The sequence below is a fragment of the Pseudorca crassidens genome, chromosome 11 (genome assembly GCF_039906515.1).
Source record: "Pseudorca crassidens isolate mPseCra1 chromosome 11, mPseCra1.hap1, whole genome shotgun sequence".
Lineage (NCBI taxonomy): Eukaryota > Metazoa > Chordata > Mammalia > Artiodactyla > Delphinidae > Pseudorca > Pseudorca crassidens.
In genome coordinates, this window is record NC_090306.1 from 103,033,595 (window position 1) to 103,046,418 (window position 12,824).

Consider the following 12,824-nt stretch of genomic DNA (forward strand, 5'->3'; position numbering starts at 1 on the left):
GGTCCGTTCTGTCCCCAGAGCGCGGTGCCAAGCCTGTCACCAGCTTTGTGAAGAACCTCTCTGCCTTATCCGACTGGTACTCCGTCTACACGTCTGCCATCGCCTTCACCGTGAGCGCTCCCCGCGGGTGGGTGGTGGGGTGTGCACCCTCCCTGAGGTTTCCTGAGGGACCCACCCATCCCTGCCGTGTGGGACAGCTCCCGGCCTCGGTGTTTCCGTCTGTAAAGTGGGCTGCAGGGCAGTTGTAAGGACTGGATGAGGGTGTTGTAGGGTGCAGCCTGGGGCTGGCAGTGGGGCTCCCCGCCTGCCCGGAATCCCCGCAGCAGCGTTCTTGGGAGAGGGCCTCGTGCCAAGCTTATGGCCGACTTTCCCAAGTGGGATGGGGAAGGGCCGGGGGGGCGGTCTGTCTGCTTGTGCAGAAACCAGCCGTCCCTCCCATCAGGCACCGGCGCCTGGGGGAGGCTTCTGGCGGGCGCACAGTGGCCTAGGGGCCAAGCAGGCCACCAGGCCTGGGGAAGGTAGGCGGCGTTGGGCCAGCGTCACGGGGTGCTTTGGGGAAGACAGGCCCAGTCGCAGTCTGAGTTGTCCTGTGGTGGCTGCTCCCAGCCCTGCCCGGGGAGACCCTGCTGTCCAGCGGGAGGAGGATGGACAGGGAGAGCCACAGCCCCCAAAGGCCCCATCTCTGCAGAGGCCCCCATAGGTGGCCTCCACCTGAGAGGGTCCTGAGGGCCGCCCTGAAGCCCCAGGGGCCTCCCGTCCACCAGGGAGATGGGTGTTGTGCACATGCAGAGGACAGGCCGTGGTGGCCAGGGGCCAGCCCCCCTCACCCTGGAGGTCTCCTCCGGCCACCCTCACACGCACTCTGCTCCCTGGGGCCTCAGCTGCTTTGGGTCCCAGGTCCCTAGTTCCGCCCGTGTGTTACGGCTGAGCTCACCCTGCCCGCCGTTCAGACCACCTGCCAGGCCTCCTCCTGAACCCACTGCATCCGTCCCCTACCCTCTCTGAGTGCCGGCGCTGTGACCAGCACCCTGCCTGCCCTGTGGCGCGGGGTAGACTGTCAGCAGTGCTGGGTACGCGGATGCCTCCGGCTCTGCCAGGTGGGCCCGCAGTGGCGGTGGGCCAGGACCTCTCTGTAGGGTCAGCCCTCCTCCTGTGATCCTGGGCCACGTCCAGGACGCTCCTTCCGGGCATGACCGCTCCCAGCCCACCCAGAGCAGTGTTTCCGTCTCCCCTCCTCCCTGAGCGGGTTTGTCTACGCTGCGTGCCCTGGTCCTCGGGACCGCGGAGGGCCGCTGGGGCCTGGTCTCCCTGTCTGCGAGTGCGGCCTGCCCGGCTGGGGGAGAGAGGGGTCTGGTCTGTCCTGACCCACGCGGGCAGGTCGCCTAACCGTTTCCCTCCCGACCCGTTTCTCTCCAAACCCGCAGGTGTACATGAATGCCGTGTGGCATGGCTGGGCCATCCCCATGTTCTTATTTCTAGCAATTTTGAGGTTATCCCTCAATTACCTCATAGCCAGGTAGGTGCGCCGGTGTGCTGCGTGTGCGCGGCTGTGCCGTCTTCCTGCGTTACACGCACGGCAGGGCACGTGCCGAGCCGGCTCTGTGTCACGTGCTGGCGTTTTGGGAGGTTGTCCTCTAATAGTCCCCGAGCCCCCAGGAGGATGGTTTGCTGCAGTGGGCAGGGTGATCCCCAAACCCCAGCAGCTCTGTCCAGCAGGCTGCCAGCGGGTGCCGGATTTGGGGCCACTCCGGCCCCTCCTCCGGTCGTGCTGCTTTTGGGCAGGAAAGTCCCCCCTCCACACACACCTCAACAGTGACATCCCAGTGGGCGGAGGCGGGGTTGACGGAGCTGCAGCGGCTCTGTGCCCTGGGAGGTCCCCACTGGTCGGGGTGCAGGTGCCAGAGAGGCGCTGGGACTCAGCAACCCCAGAGCCCAGGGCCACGTGGTGTCTTCCCTGCGCCCTCTCCAAGCACCCGCTTTCCATCTCGAGGCTGGGGGCGGGCGGCCCTATTGGAAGCCAGCACGCTGGGGTGGGAACCCCACGTCCCCGGGCCCTCCCGGGTCTGTGTGGACCTGAGGTCGCCCCACAGAGTGAACCCCAGCTCCACGTCGGGCCTAAGAGGGGGCCCTGCCTTCTGTATTTTCACTGAGCCGTTCAAAAGTTCACTTTACACTGTTTCTCTAGGTGCTTTTCTGCGGTTACCTAACTTGGTTCATTTGAAAATGTTTCTCGTAGAAAACTTTTAAGCGCTTATGAAAGGGTTCTCCGTGCCCAGACTAGACGTGGTTCACTAAAGTTGTTGCCGTTGCCACCCCCTTGGCTGGCTTGGAGAGGCCCGCCACCTCCGGGGGCTGTAAATGTGCCCGCCCCGAGGAGGCCCTGGGGGGGTCTGTGGGGTGGCCTGGGCCATCTCCTCTGGGGGGGTCTGTGGGGTGGCCTGGGCCATCTCCCCTGGGGAGGGATCTGTGGGGTGGCCTGGGCCATCTCCCCTGGGGGGGGATCTGCGGGGTGGCCTGGGCCATCTCCCCTGGGGGGGTCTGTGGGGTGGCCTGGGTCATCTCCCCTGGGGGGGGATCTGTGGGGTGGCCTGGGCCATCTCCCCTGGGGGGGGATCTGTGGGGTGGCCTGGGCCATCTCCCCTCTGGAGGGATCTGTGGGGTGGCCTGGGCCATCTCCCCTGGGGAGGGATCTGTGGGGTGGCCTGGGCCATCTCCCCTGGGGAGGGATCTGTGGGGTGGCCTGGGCCATCTCCCCTGGGGGGGGTCTGTGGGGTGGCCTGGGCCATCTCCCCTGGGGGGGATCTGTGGGGTGGCCTGGGCCATCTCCCCTGGGGGGGGATCTGTGGGGTGGCCTGGGCCATCGCCCCTGGGGGGGGTCTGTGGGGTGGCCTGGGCCATCTCCCCTCCGGAGCCTAGGAGGGGGTCCTGCTGGTCTCGGCAGATGGCTCCTGTCCCAGTGGCCAAAATTTCTGGGGGCGGCTCCTCGTTGGGAACACAGGCCTGGGGACTTGGCGTCACCCCTCTGCGGCCACCGCCTGCAGACGGTGCTGTTGTAAAGGCGTGCTGTCTCCTGTTTGCCAGGGGCTGGAGGATACAGTGGAGCATCGTGCCTGAAGTGTCCGAAGTGGTGGTGAGTCGTGGGAGGGGCTCCGTCGCCTGGGGGCCAGGCTCTACCTGCCAGTGCTGTGCGGGGGCCGCGGGTCCCCCTGCCAGGCGGGGAGAGGTCGGGGAGGAGGCCAGCCGCCCCCACCCGGAGCCGCGTGGCCGCACCCTGACCCTCACCAGCTGATGCCCGAGCGCCCTTCACGGGCCTGGGCTCGGCTGCGTGGGAGGCAGGTTGGCCTGGCCGGGCCTGGCCTGACCTGACCCTCCTCAGCTGGGACGTGATGTGGAGGGGAGGTAGCGAGGGGGCCCCTGTAGCCGCTCGCAGCCTCCCGTGGAGGGAGGTGGACGGTGGACGGGCTGGACCAGTTTTTACTGGTGTCCTTCACGCCTGTTTGTTTACGCTCTGGCTGCTTTGGGGCCGCAGAGGCACACGTGCTTAGCACCTGGCCCTTTACAGAAAGTTTGCCCACCACTCTACGGGGGACTCTGGCCCGTGAGGCTGAACCACCGGGCACAGGCAGGAGGGAGGCCGTGGTGCATGCGTGGGCTTCATCAGGCGTTTGAGCACTTACCATGTGCGTGGAGCACACAGTAGGGGTGCAGGATGTGGTGGTGTCTGCAGGGGCCCCTTTAGACAGGGGTCAGGGAGGGTGTCTCTGGGGAGGCAGGCCCGTGCCCTTTGGCCCTGGTACCTGGAGGTCTTAGGGAGGTTCTTGCTGAATGAATTCAGACAAGCAGGACGAAGTCGGCCCCCTGCTGGGACCTCAGTTCTCCCGCCTGTAAAGTGCGGGTGGGTGCGGGCTCTGTGGTCTCAGATGCGCCTCTGAAGGTGATCTGTTCAAGCAGCCCTGCCCACCTGGGGGGCTGCCTACCACCCTCTCAGGCACCAGACGGGTGTCATCTAGCACAGCTGCCCGTGCTGCCCCCTCGGGCTGGGCCCCCCAGGGATGTCCGTCCCTCTGACTGTGTCGGGGCAGCAGAGACCTGGTCCCTGCCTGGGCTGGGAGGCCTCCTTGCTGTTTTTGTCAGTAATTTCTCTGAACTGATAAATTTCAGTGGAAATTCTCTTTCCCCTTTGACTGAAGGAGCCTCCAAAGGAAGACCTGACCGTGTCTGAGAAGTTCCAGCTTGTGCTGGACGTTGCCCAGAAAGCGCAGGTACCGCTGCCGGGCTCCAGGTGGGGGGACCCCAGCTACCCATCCCTCCAGACCTGGCTCATCTGGGAGCTGACACCCGAGACAACCCGGCTGGTGGGGAGGGCCCTCTTGGCTTGGTCTGACGCCGGCGCCCCAGTTGGCGGAGGCCCTCCTGACCAGTGCCAGGCGAGCTCCTGGGAGGGTGCGGGCCTGGGTCCCTCATCTCGAGCGGTGCCTTAACCCGTGATTCGGACCGGACCGTCACCCGGTCCTCGGCCTGGGAGCGGCTGGGCAGGACCACGGGCTCCGTGGTGCTGGCTGTGGTCTCCCGGGTGCTGGGCGTCTCCAGCATTGCCCTGTGGCCCCAGGGGTGTGTCGTGACCGCAGCTGCTTCCTCACACAGAACCTCTTTGGCAAGATGGCTGACATCTTGGAAAAGATCAAGAAGTAAGTCGTCAGCCCCTGGCCGGCCGCGTCTAGACTGCGCCCGCCACCTGGCTGAACCTCCCCTCTCCTCTCCAGCCTGTTCATGTGGGTGCAGCCTGAGATCACCCAGAAGCTGTACATCGCGCTGTGGGCCGCCTTCCTCGCCTCCTGCTTCTTCCCCTACCGCCTGGTGGGGTTGGCCGTGGGTAAGGAGCCTGCCGACGGTCAGCGCGACATGCCGTCTGATCAGCACCATGAGCTCTGTCCACGGTGCGTGGGTTGGGGGCGGGCAGGGAGCACCCGGCCTGAGCTGGAGTGTTGGCTGTGGCAGTCACACAGTTCGGGGGCCTCATGGTCTGGGCACTGTGCCCACCTGCCCTTCGGCCCCCAGCGTGCAGGTGGGTCCTCGGTCTCTCGCCCCCTCCCCGCCCCCCTCGCCAGGAAAACCAGGGCAGGCAAGTGAGGCCGTGGGGGGAATGACAAACGCCAACGCAAGTGCAGCGTGCTCCGGGCTGTCTGTCTCGTTTCTCTGGGGACCTGGACCAACGCAGGTGCCCTGACCAGGAGGCGGGAGCCCCTGGCCGTCACTGCCGGCTCACCTGGTCAGGCGCGGGCAGGCTGGGGACGGGTCCCCCGCAGTCCTGCTCACGTCCCCTTTGGAGGATGGTGGCTCGTGGTTTTGTTCGGTTGGTCGGTTTTAGGGACAGGTTAGTGTTTGGCCTGAGCGACCTCTGGGTTGGAGGTAACAACACACACACAGAAGTGGCTTCCCTTTCAGCTGGGGTCACTTCCCTGCCCTGTGTAACCACCCCAGGACCATCGGCCCACACGTGGGTCCCGGGAGGCCCTCCACGGAGCGCCCGGCGGGGCGGGGACCACTGCGGCCACAGGGGCAGGGCCGCAGGATCCTGGAGAAATGGGACCTTATTCTGCCCCCAGGACTCTACGCCGGAATCAAGCTTTTTGTCATTGATTTTATCTTCAAACGCTGCCCGAGGCTGAGAGCCAAGTATGACACTCCCTACATCATCTGGAAGAGCCTCCCTACGGACCCCCAGCTCAAGGAGCGCTCCAGCACTGCCGTGTCACGCAGGGTAGGCCCCGCAGCGGCCGGGGGATGCGCCGGCCACACTCTGCTGTCCCTCACTTCCGACTTGCGGGGAGGCTGGTGTCTCTGATTTTCGGGGCCCTTGAAACAGACAATTTAAGACAACTGTGGGGGTGGATTCGCTGTGACCGGCTCTGCTGTCCGGAAGGTCCAGGGCGGGCACCCTGGGGCCGGCCAGCCCTGGGCAGGGGACAGCTGCTGGGGGAGGCTGTGCAGCGCTTGGAGGCTGGTCGGGGGGCCCCTACCCACCTAGACTGGTTGGGCCCCGCCAGGCGAGGCCGGCCCCCAGGCCAAGGGCAGGAGGGTACAGGGCGTTGGCCGTGACTGCTGAGACCCTGGGAGCCTTGGGAGCAGGGAGCCCTGGGAGTGACTGCTCTCTGGGTGGGTGCCGGGTCCCTGCTGTTCCCGGCAAGGGCACAGCAAGGCCGAGATGGGCACATTTTGTGCTCACGGGCTGGGACTAGGTGGAAGGCTGTGTGGGCATTAGGCACCCTGTCCAGAGCCAGGACGAGGAAGGCAATCTGGCCTTGGTGCTCTTTCTGGGGTCTCAGACTAGTGGGGAGGTTCTGGGCTCAGCAGGACTCCCACGGAGGTGTAGGAAGGCTTCCTGGAGGTGGTGACGTTGGATTTCAGAGTCTCCTGTATGAGTGTCCTCTGAAGAAAGGGTGTCTGGGAACTGATGCTTTTGTCCGTGGAAGGGAAGGTCTGGGTCAAGTGTGGGTCAGGCTTCCTGGGTTCTAGGACAACAGAGCTTGTTGGGGCCACAGACTCGCAAGCCAGGTGTGCAGCCGGGCAGGCAGTAGCAGCCTGCACCTGGGGAGCCGGTGGGTGGGCTCTGGTCATGCAGACGGAGGTGGACCCAAGGGCTGAGGCCCAAGAGCAGGCAGCCTGGCTCCCTGAGTGTCACAGACTCAAGAGGCTGGGGGTGGGCTTTCCGGGGTGGAGGGCGACCCCACCAGGGCGTCCCGCGGCCGTGTGTCTGCGCGTGCTGCTTGCTCAGCTGGTGTTTACCGCCCCGTGTCACGAGGACCCACCTTTCCTTCCGTGGCCACACGTGTGTGTGGTCCCGTCCGGCCAGCTGTCGGGACACGACAAGGTACGGTGTCCGTGTGGTACCCGCACCCCCACGCCGTGCCCTGATGCTGCGCGTTGCTATGGTCTGACTCCATTTGACTTGCCAACCTTGCTCTCGGTGGCCTGTCCTGCGGCCGGTCCCGGTGTCCGCAGCGCGGGCGTGAGCGCTTGACGGTTCCGCACTGACCGCACGTGCTGGGTCGGGCTCGGCACAGTGCCTGGGGCGTGGCGTCGCGGGGAGAGGGTCTGCCCGCCGCAGCCGGGCTGCCTCTGCCCAGGCGGGGGCTCGTGGGCGAGGAGGACGCGACCCCACGTCTGGGTGTGCCTGCCTCTCGGCTCGTCTGTCCGCGTGTGCGCAGGCGGGGCCTGGGCGGGGCGGGGCGAGGCTGCGTGCGTGCGTGCGTGCGTCCCCACGCGGCCCCGTCCCTTTCCGGCCCGCCCACCCCCCGGCTGGCGGGGCTGACGGGGACGTCGTGTGCTCTCGGCAGCCGCAGACGGCCTCCTCGCGGAGCTACGTGTCCAGCGCGCCCGCCGGCCTGAGCAAGGACGAGGACGCCAGCCGCGTCCACGGTGCCAAGAAGAGCAATTTCCATGAAATCTTTAACTTGACAGAAAACGAGCGTCCGCTGGCGGGTACGTGTGTACTGAGCCCGTGGCCAGGCCAGGCGGGGTCGCCCGCCCCAGAGCTGGGGGACCCGACGGGGGCCGAGGGAAGGCCGGCCGCCCGCCTCCGCCTTCCCGGGCGTCCTGGGCGGGTGGGTCGGAGGGGCCGAGCGCGTCTGCAGTGGGTGGCTTGACAGCGGAAAGGCAGGCCGGCCGGCCCCGAAGCGGAGCCGCAGAGCGCCACGCGTGCAGGGGCTTCCCGGTCCCGCCCTGGCCAGCCCGTCCCTTGCTGTGGCCTCCTAGAAAGCTGGGTGGTGACAGGTGACGCGGGAGCCCAGGGCCCTGCTCGGCCTCGCCCGAAACTCCTGCGCTGCCCGGCTCTCCGTGCGGCGGGTCGGGGGCCCTTAAACGGTTTGGCCTGTGTCGTGTGTGATACCAACTGCAGAAAGAGAACTTTGGAGAATTTAAGTTTTGATCTTCTCCTGAGCTCCTTTTCTGCTGACCCAGACCGTGAACCTTGAGAGTCATGGCCGTAGTTTGATTTATTTAAATTGTGCTTTTCCTTTAAAAATAAAAAACAACAAAATCTCTGCCCATTGACGTGGGAGGGGAAACATCTGCTTTCCAGAGGCTCTCAGAGGCCAGTTTCCTCCCACTGTGGGTTTCATCTGGTGGTGGAGGGTGAACGTCAGCACATCCTTGAAAAGCCAGTGCTTGAGGGTTCCGACGTCAAGCCAGAGGGCGGGTATTTCCAGTAGGAAAGGTCACGGCCGCTTTTGTCCCCGTCAGTGTGTGAGAGCGGCTGGCGGTGCTGCTTGATAAACAGAGACCGCAAGATGCCGACCGACTACATCAGGAACGGGGTCCTGTACGTGACGGAGAAGTGAGTGAGCCTGTCGGCGGGCGCCGGGATTAGAGGGGGCGCCTCGCGGGCCCCGCGGTCCAGGGCGGCCCAGCCGTGGGGGCCCCTAGCCCTGCCGAGACCCCAACTCCTGCTGGCTCCCGGCCCCCCGGGGGGGGAGGTGCTGCCTCTGAGCCGGACGCAGCCGGGGCCGCAGGCCGTCATTTCCCCAGGCCCCGGGATGCCCTGGTCTGGGTGCTCAATGTCGTGTGGCGGGAACCATGCGCTTCCCCCAGCCAGGGCCGTGGCCCCAGGGCGGCAGCAGGGTTCTTGTTACCCTCCTTCTGGGGTGTAGCAGCCCAGCTACTACAGGGGTGGGAGGGGGCGGAGCAGGTGCAGGGTGGGGTCTGTTCTTAGCCCTGGGGTCCCTCGGCACCTTGCCCCCACTCTCAGCTAAGGACCACCTGTTCGTCTCTGCCCCCTCGAGGGCTGGAGGACTGGCCGAGGAGACCGACACACAGGTCTCTTGTTGGGCGCCCCGGGGATGCTCACGTCATGGGAACGTGAGTCGGGTTCAGTGTAGAGCAGTGGGGTTTGAACCTGAGAAGCGGAGAGACTCGGTAAGAATGAAATGGGTTGTAAGAGGCCGGCGCGTCACGGCAGGTGAGGGGCCCTGTGTCTGGCTGTGGCTGCAGCCGCCGGGCACGGTCCCCTCTGGCTCACCTGCTGGGCTGTGCTCTGTCCACCCCTGCCCCCTGCCGCCGCCGGTAGTTACCTGTGCTTCGAAAGCTCCAAGTCCGGCTTTTCCAAGAGGAACAAAGTCATCAAGCTGGTGGACATCACGGACATCCAGAAGGTGGGTGTGGCCCCTGCTCGCCCTCACCCCCAACCTCAAGAGCAGAGGAGCGGCGGGGTCGCGAAGCCGGCGGCCGAGTTGGGAGCGGGGTGTGATTAGAACAAAACGAGGGGTGCTGTCTGGACTGTCGGGCAGGTGTCGTTTCTCCCCGCGGCAGGGCCCCGCTTCTAGGCGGTGTCTGTGCGGAGCCCCGCGGCTCGTCGGGGGGGTATCCACGTGCCGCGGGCTGTGCGCTCTCTTCTGCCGGGTGGACCGGCGTCTGGTGTCCTCGCACGGATGGTGTGTGTGGGGGTGGGGTGGGCAGTGAGTTGGGCCCGGCAGCCGTCTGCCCCTTGGCCCTGAGACGTTCCCCCGGGGCAGGCTGTCCCGTCTCCGGCACTCCCCAGCACTTTCCGTCGTGTCACGTGGAGCAGGTACAGGTGTGCGCAGAGCCTGACACACACACCTGGCGGGGGGGGCCAGGTCCACCCACGCCCCTTCTGGGCCTCCTGGGTGGGCCCCCAGGGGTCCGCTGGGCAGCGTCTCCTTTCCTCTGAGGGTGTGTCAGGAGCACCCCTGTGGCTGTGGTGGGTCCCTCCCTCCCAGAGACGTGTGTGGTCGGAGGAGCAAGATTGGGCTGGGGGACCTGCTCCCCCCACGTGGTGCTCCTTGGGGGGCCCCAGCGAGGCTGGGCGGGTGTGTCAGCAGGTCTAGTGTTCCGCTCACACCGTCAGTCCTCGTTCTCTGCTGGCTGGGGAGGCCCAGGCCCGTCTGGGGCTCCGTGGATTGCACCCTGGGGTGTGGGGAGGGTGGCCCCGTCTCCAGGGGGGCCCGTGGTGACAGGCACGCCGTTGGCTTTCAGTACAAGGTCCTCTCCGTCCTCCCGGGGTCGGGCATGGGGATTGCCGTGTCCACGCCATCAACACAGAAAGTAAGTGCTGGGCGGGGGCCGGGGAGGCTGCGGCGGCGGGGGGCCGGGCGTGGCTCTGAGCGCAGGTCGGCCAGGCTTTCAGCCGGGCAGAGGGGCCTGGGAAGCCCCCTCCCTGCCTGGGCAGGAGGTTGCCGCCCAGCGCAGGTGCTGGGCGGGGGCGGCGGCGGCTCCGTGTGGACCTGGCCGCGCGTGGACACACCGCCGGTGCTTCCCCTCCCCGCCAGCCGCTGGTGTTCGGCGCCATGGTGCACAGAGACGAGGCGTTCGAGACCATCTTCAGCCAGTACATGAAGATCACGGCGGCGGCGGCATCGGGCGGTGACAGCTAGTGTGGGCTCGCCGTGACGTCGCTGGGAGTTTTTCTTTTTTTAACAATTCGGTAGTGGAGAAAAATTGGACATCCTCGTGATCTTTTGCAATAACCCCCCCGCCCCCGATCTGTGGTTTCTGTTGTGTTGACCCTGCGTTCTACAGACCCCTTCGCTTAGGGGTCGGGACTCTCGAGGGCGCGTCTTGTGGACGCGAGGCCACCGGGAAGGATGACACGCAGGACACACCGCCAAGCACAGCTGCGCCTTCTCTGTCCCCGCCGGGCGGAGACCGGCGCGGCCGCACCCCGGCTCTCGGAGGCCAGCAGCTCTGCCACACCAAAGCCATACGAGGAGCACACGGGGCCCTCCCCGGGGTGAAGGACGCCGGCGACAGGCGACGTGGGGGCCCCTGGCCAGCGCCATGAACGGGCCCGTCCTTTAGGGAGACCCCCGTGCACGTCCTGGGAGCGTGGTGCTGACCAGCTGGCCGGGGGCCCGAGATCAGCTCTTCAGGAGGAGGCAGAGTGCCGTGCGGTGCAAAGGCCCAGGAGGACGGCCGCTTCGGGGGTGCTCCGAGCCCCGGGGCTGCCCCCGCCTCCAGGCTGCTGTGCCGGGGTGGGAGTGGACAGAGTGCCTCAGGCCCGAGGGGGCCCAGGCTGGCAGAGGGCCTGCCCACGGGGGCTGTGCGGGGACGCTGGGGAGGTCAGCCGGCTTCAGGGAGTGACCACGAGCAGAGCCCAGAGGTCGGGGTCCGCAGCCCTAGTGCCTGCACACACTCGGCGGGGAGGGGGGAGAGCCCTCACTCTCGGGGAGGTCAGAGCGCGCGTCTCGCAGGCCCGGTGTCCCATTGGGACTGACTGGCCAAAGGCCTCGGGGACGGACACGCGCAGGAGACGGCGGGGCCACCCCTGCTCGGTACACTCCCGACACGGGCACCTCCGGCCCCTCAGCTTGTCCTGAGTCCTCTGGGTGTCACGGAGATCGTTGTTTTTTGAAGAAACAGAAGATTATATTTTTTACAGAGAGCAAGCTGTTTTTCTTATTTTTGTATCGTTTTTCAGACGTAATTTTTACCTTTGCTCCCCATTTGCTGGTTGGGCGGGCGATTCAGTGGTGTCACTCCTGTCACCCCTTGGTGGGGGGACCCCGCGGAGTGCACTCGGGAGCCACGCCCACCAGCCAGACAAGCACACGCCCCGGCCCAGTCGTGAGGTCCCGGGGCCCTGCGGTGGCCGCCCAGCTCCTGGTCTCCCTGGCGTCGGTGTCTTGTGACCTTTCAGAGACGAAGGTAGAGCCTGCCCGAGACCTGGGCTTTGCTCCACAGTTGGTGCAGGTGGATCGGGTTCTGGGGGGGCTGTGGGTTCACACCCAGTGGGGGACCCCCTCTGTGCCCGGGGCAAGGCAGGGTGGGCCCTGAACTGGCCCAGGGTGACTGCGGGGCGCCACCTGTGGGTGCTGCTCAAGCCCCACTCCCCGGGGCTGCTGTGGGCTCGACACGTGGGACTCTGTCCCCATGCACTGTGGGTGTGTCCCTGCGTGGAACGGACTTGCCTCCTTCAGAGTGGCGTGGTTTGGTTTGAGTCCCTTCTGAGGAGCAAGGGAGATGAAAACTGACCACGTGCGGGGTGGCCGTCCCCAGCTGCACAGTGGCCCACGGCAGGTCCCTCTCTGGAAGCCCAGGGCCCCTGCCGGGAAGAGCACGGGCCTGTGCGGGCTCCCTGTCGGGGAGAGCCTGGAGTTTTATTGAGTTGTGTAAATTTGGGCAGGTGTTTAATTTCTGCGACTAATCACTGAACTAGAATGAATGTTAAATTTTTTATGTCTGGAGCTCAGTCTACTTTGGGTCTGTAAATACTCATTACCAGTGTAACTTTTGTTCAACAAAAGGATTGTACTGTATGAAGAACTGATAAAAAATGCCCCGTAACATTTTTTTAAAGAAAAAGTCTTGTATAAATTATAAATTTTTATTTAAATAAACCTGTAATGCTTTGTGCTAAGGTCGGGGGGCTGTTTTCCTGGCAGGGTCCCCGCGCACCATGGGCACCGGGAGTGGGACAGGCTGGCACCACGGGCCCCTTGCGGTGGCCCAGGGCCCCTGTGGCCACTAGCACTAGAGGGCAGTGAGGATTTCAGCACCAAGGCCGAGGAGTGAGGTGGGCACCCAGGGAGTGGGCTGGGGGCGGGGGAAGCTGTGGACGTTGGGAGGAGGGAGGCAGGGGCCCAGCTTCCAGAAGAAGGAAGCCAAGGATGGGTGGTGGCCAGTGGGGGAGGAGCGCCCAGGGGCTGGCACGTGCCACGGGGGTGGGGGGGCTCAGGGATGGGGCCGAAGCAGCACTTGAAGTTTGGGGTACAGGTCCTGGCCCCGCCCAGAGGCGCCTCCCCTCGGGGGCCCTGGGCATCCCTGGGGCCAGCTGCTGCTTGCAGCCCTCCCCGAGGTCTGAGGCTGAGGGG

The 12,824-nt window shown here is 65.7% G+C and overlaps 1 protein-coding gene across 7 annotated transcripts in view; it reads left to right on the forward strand.

Moving 5' to 3' along the window:
• GRAMD4 (GRAM domain containing 4) overlaps nt 1–12,370 on the forward strand; it is a 77,446-nt gene extending 65,076 nt beyond the window's left edge. For all 7 annotated transcript variants that reach the window (XM_067698417.1, XM_067698414.1, XM_067698419.1 and 4 more), the window contains 12 exons: nt 19–110; nt 1,425–1,516; nt 3,082–3,130; nt 4,191–4,262; nt 4,645–4,688; nt 4,764–4,873; nt 5,607–5,761; nt 7,338–7,482; nt 8,242–8,335; nt 9,065–9,149; nt 9,991–10,059; nt 10,284–12,370. In XM_067698417.1, coding sequence (XP_067554518.1) covers nt 19–110; nt 1,425–1,516; nt 3,082–3,130; nt 4,191–4,262; nt 4,645–4,688; nt 4,764–4,873; nt 5,607–5,761; nt 7,338–7,482; nt 8,242–8,335; nt 9,065–9,149; nt 9,991–10,059; nt 10,284–10,388 — 1,112 coding nt within the window. In that variant the 3' untranslated portion in view covers nt 10,389–12,370. The remainder of the gene's footprint in view (nt 1–18; nt 111–1,424; nt 1,517–3,081; nt 3,131–4,190; nt 4,263–4,644; nt 4,689–4,763; nt 4,874–5,606; nt 5,762–7,337; nt 7,483–8,241; nt 8,336–9,064; nt 9,150–9,990; nt 10,060–10,283) is intronic.
• Nucleotides 12,371–12,824: the final 454 nt, after the last annotated feature.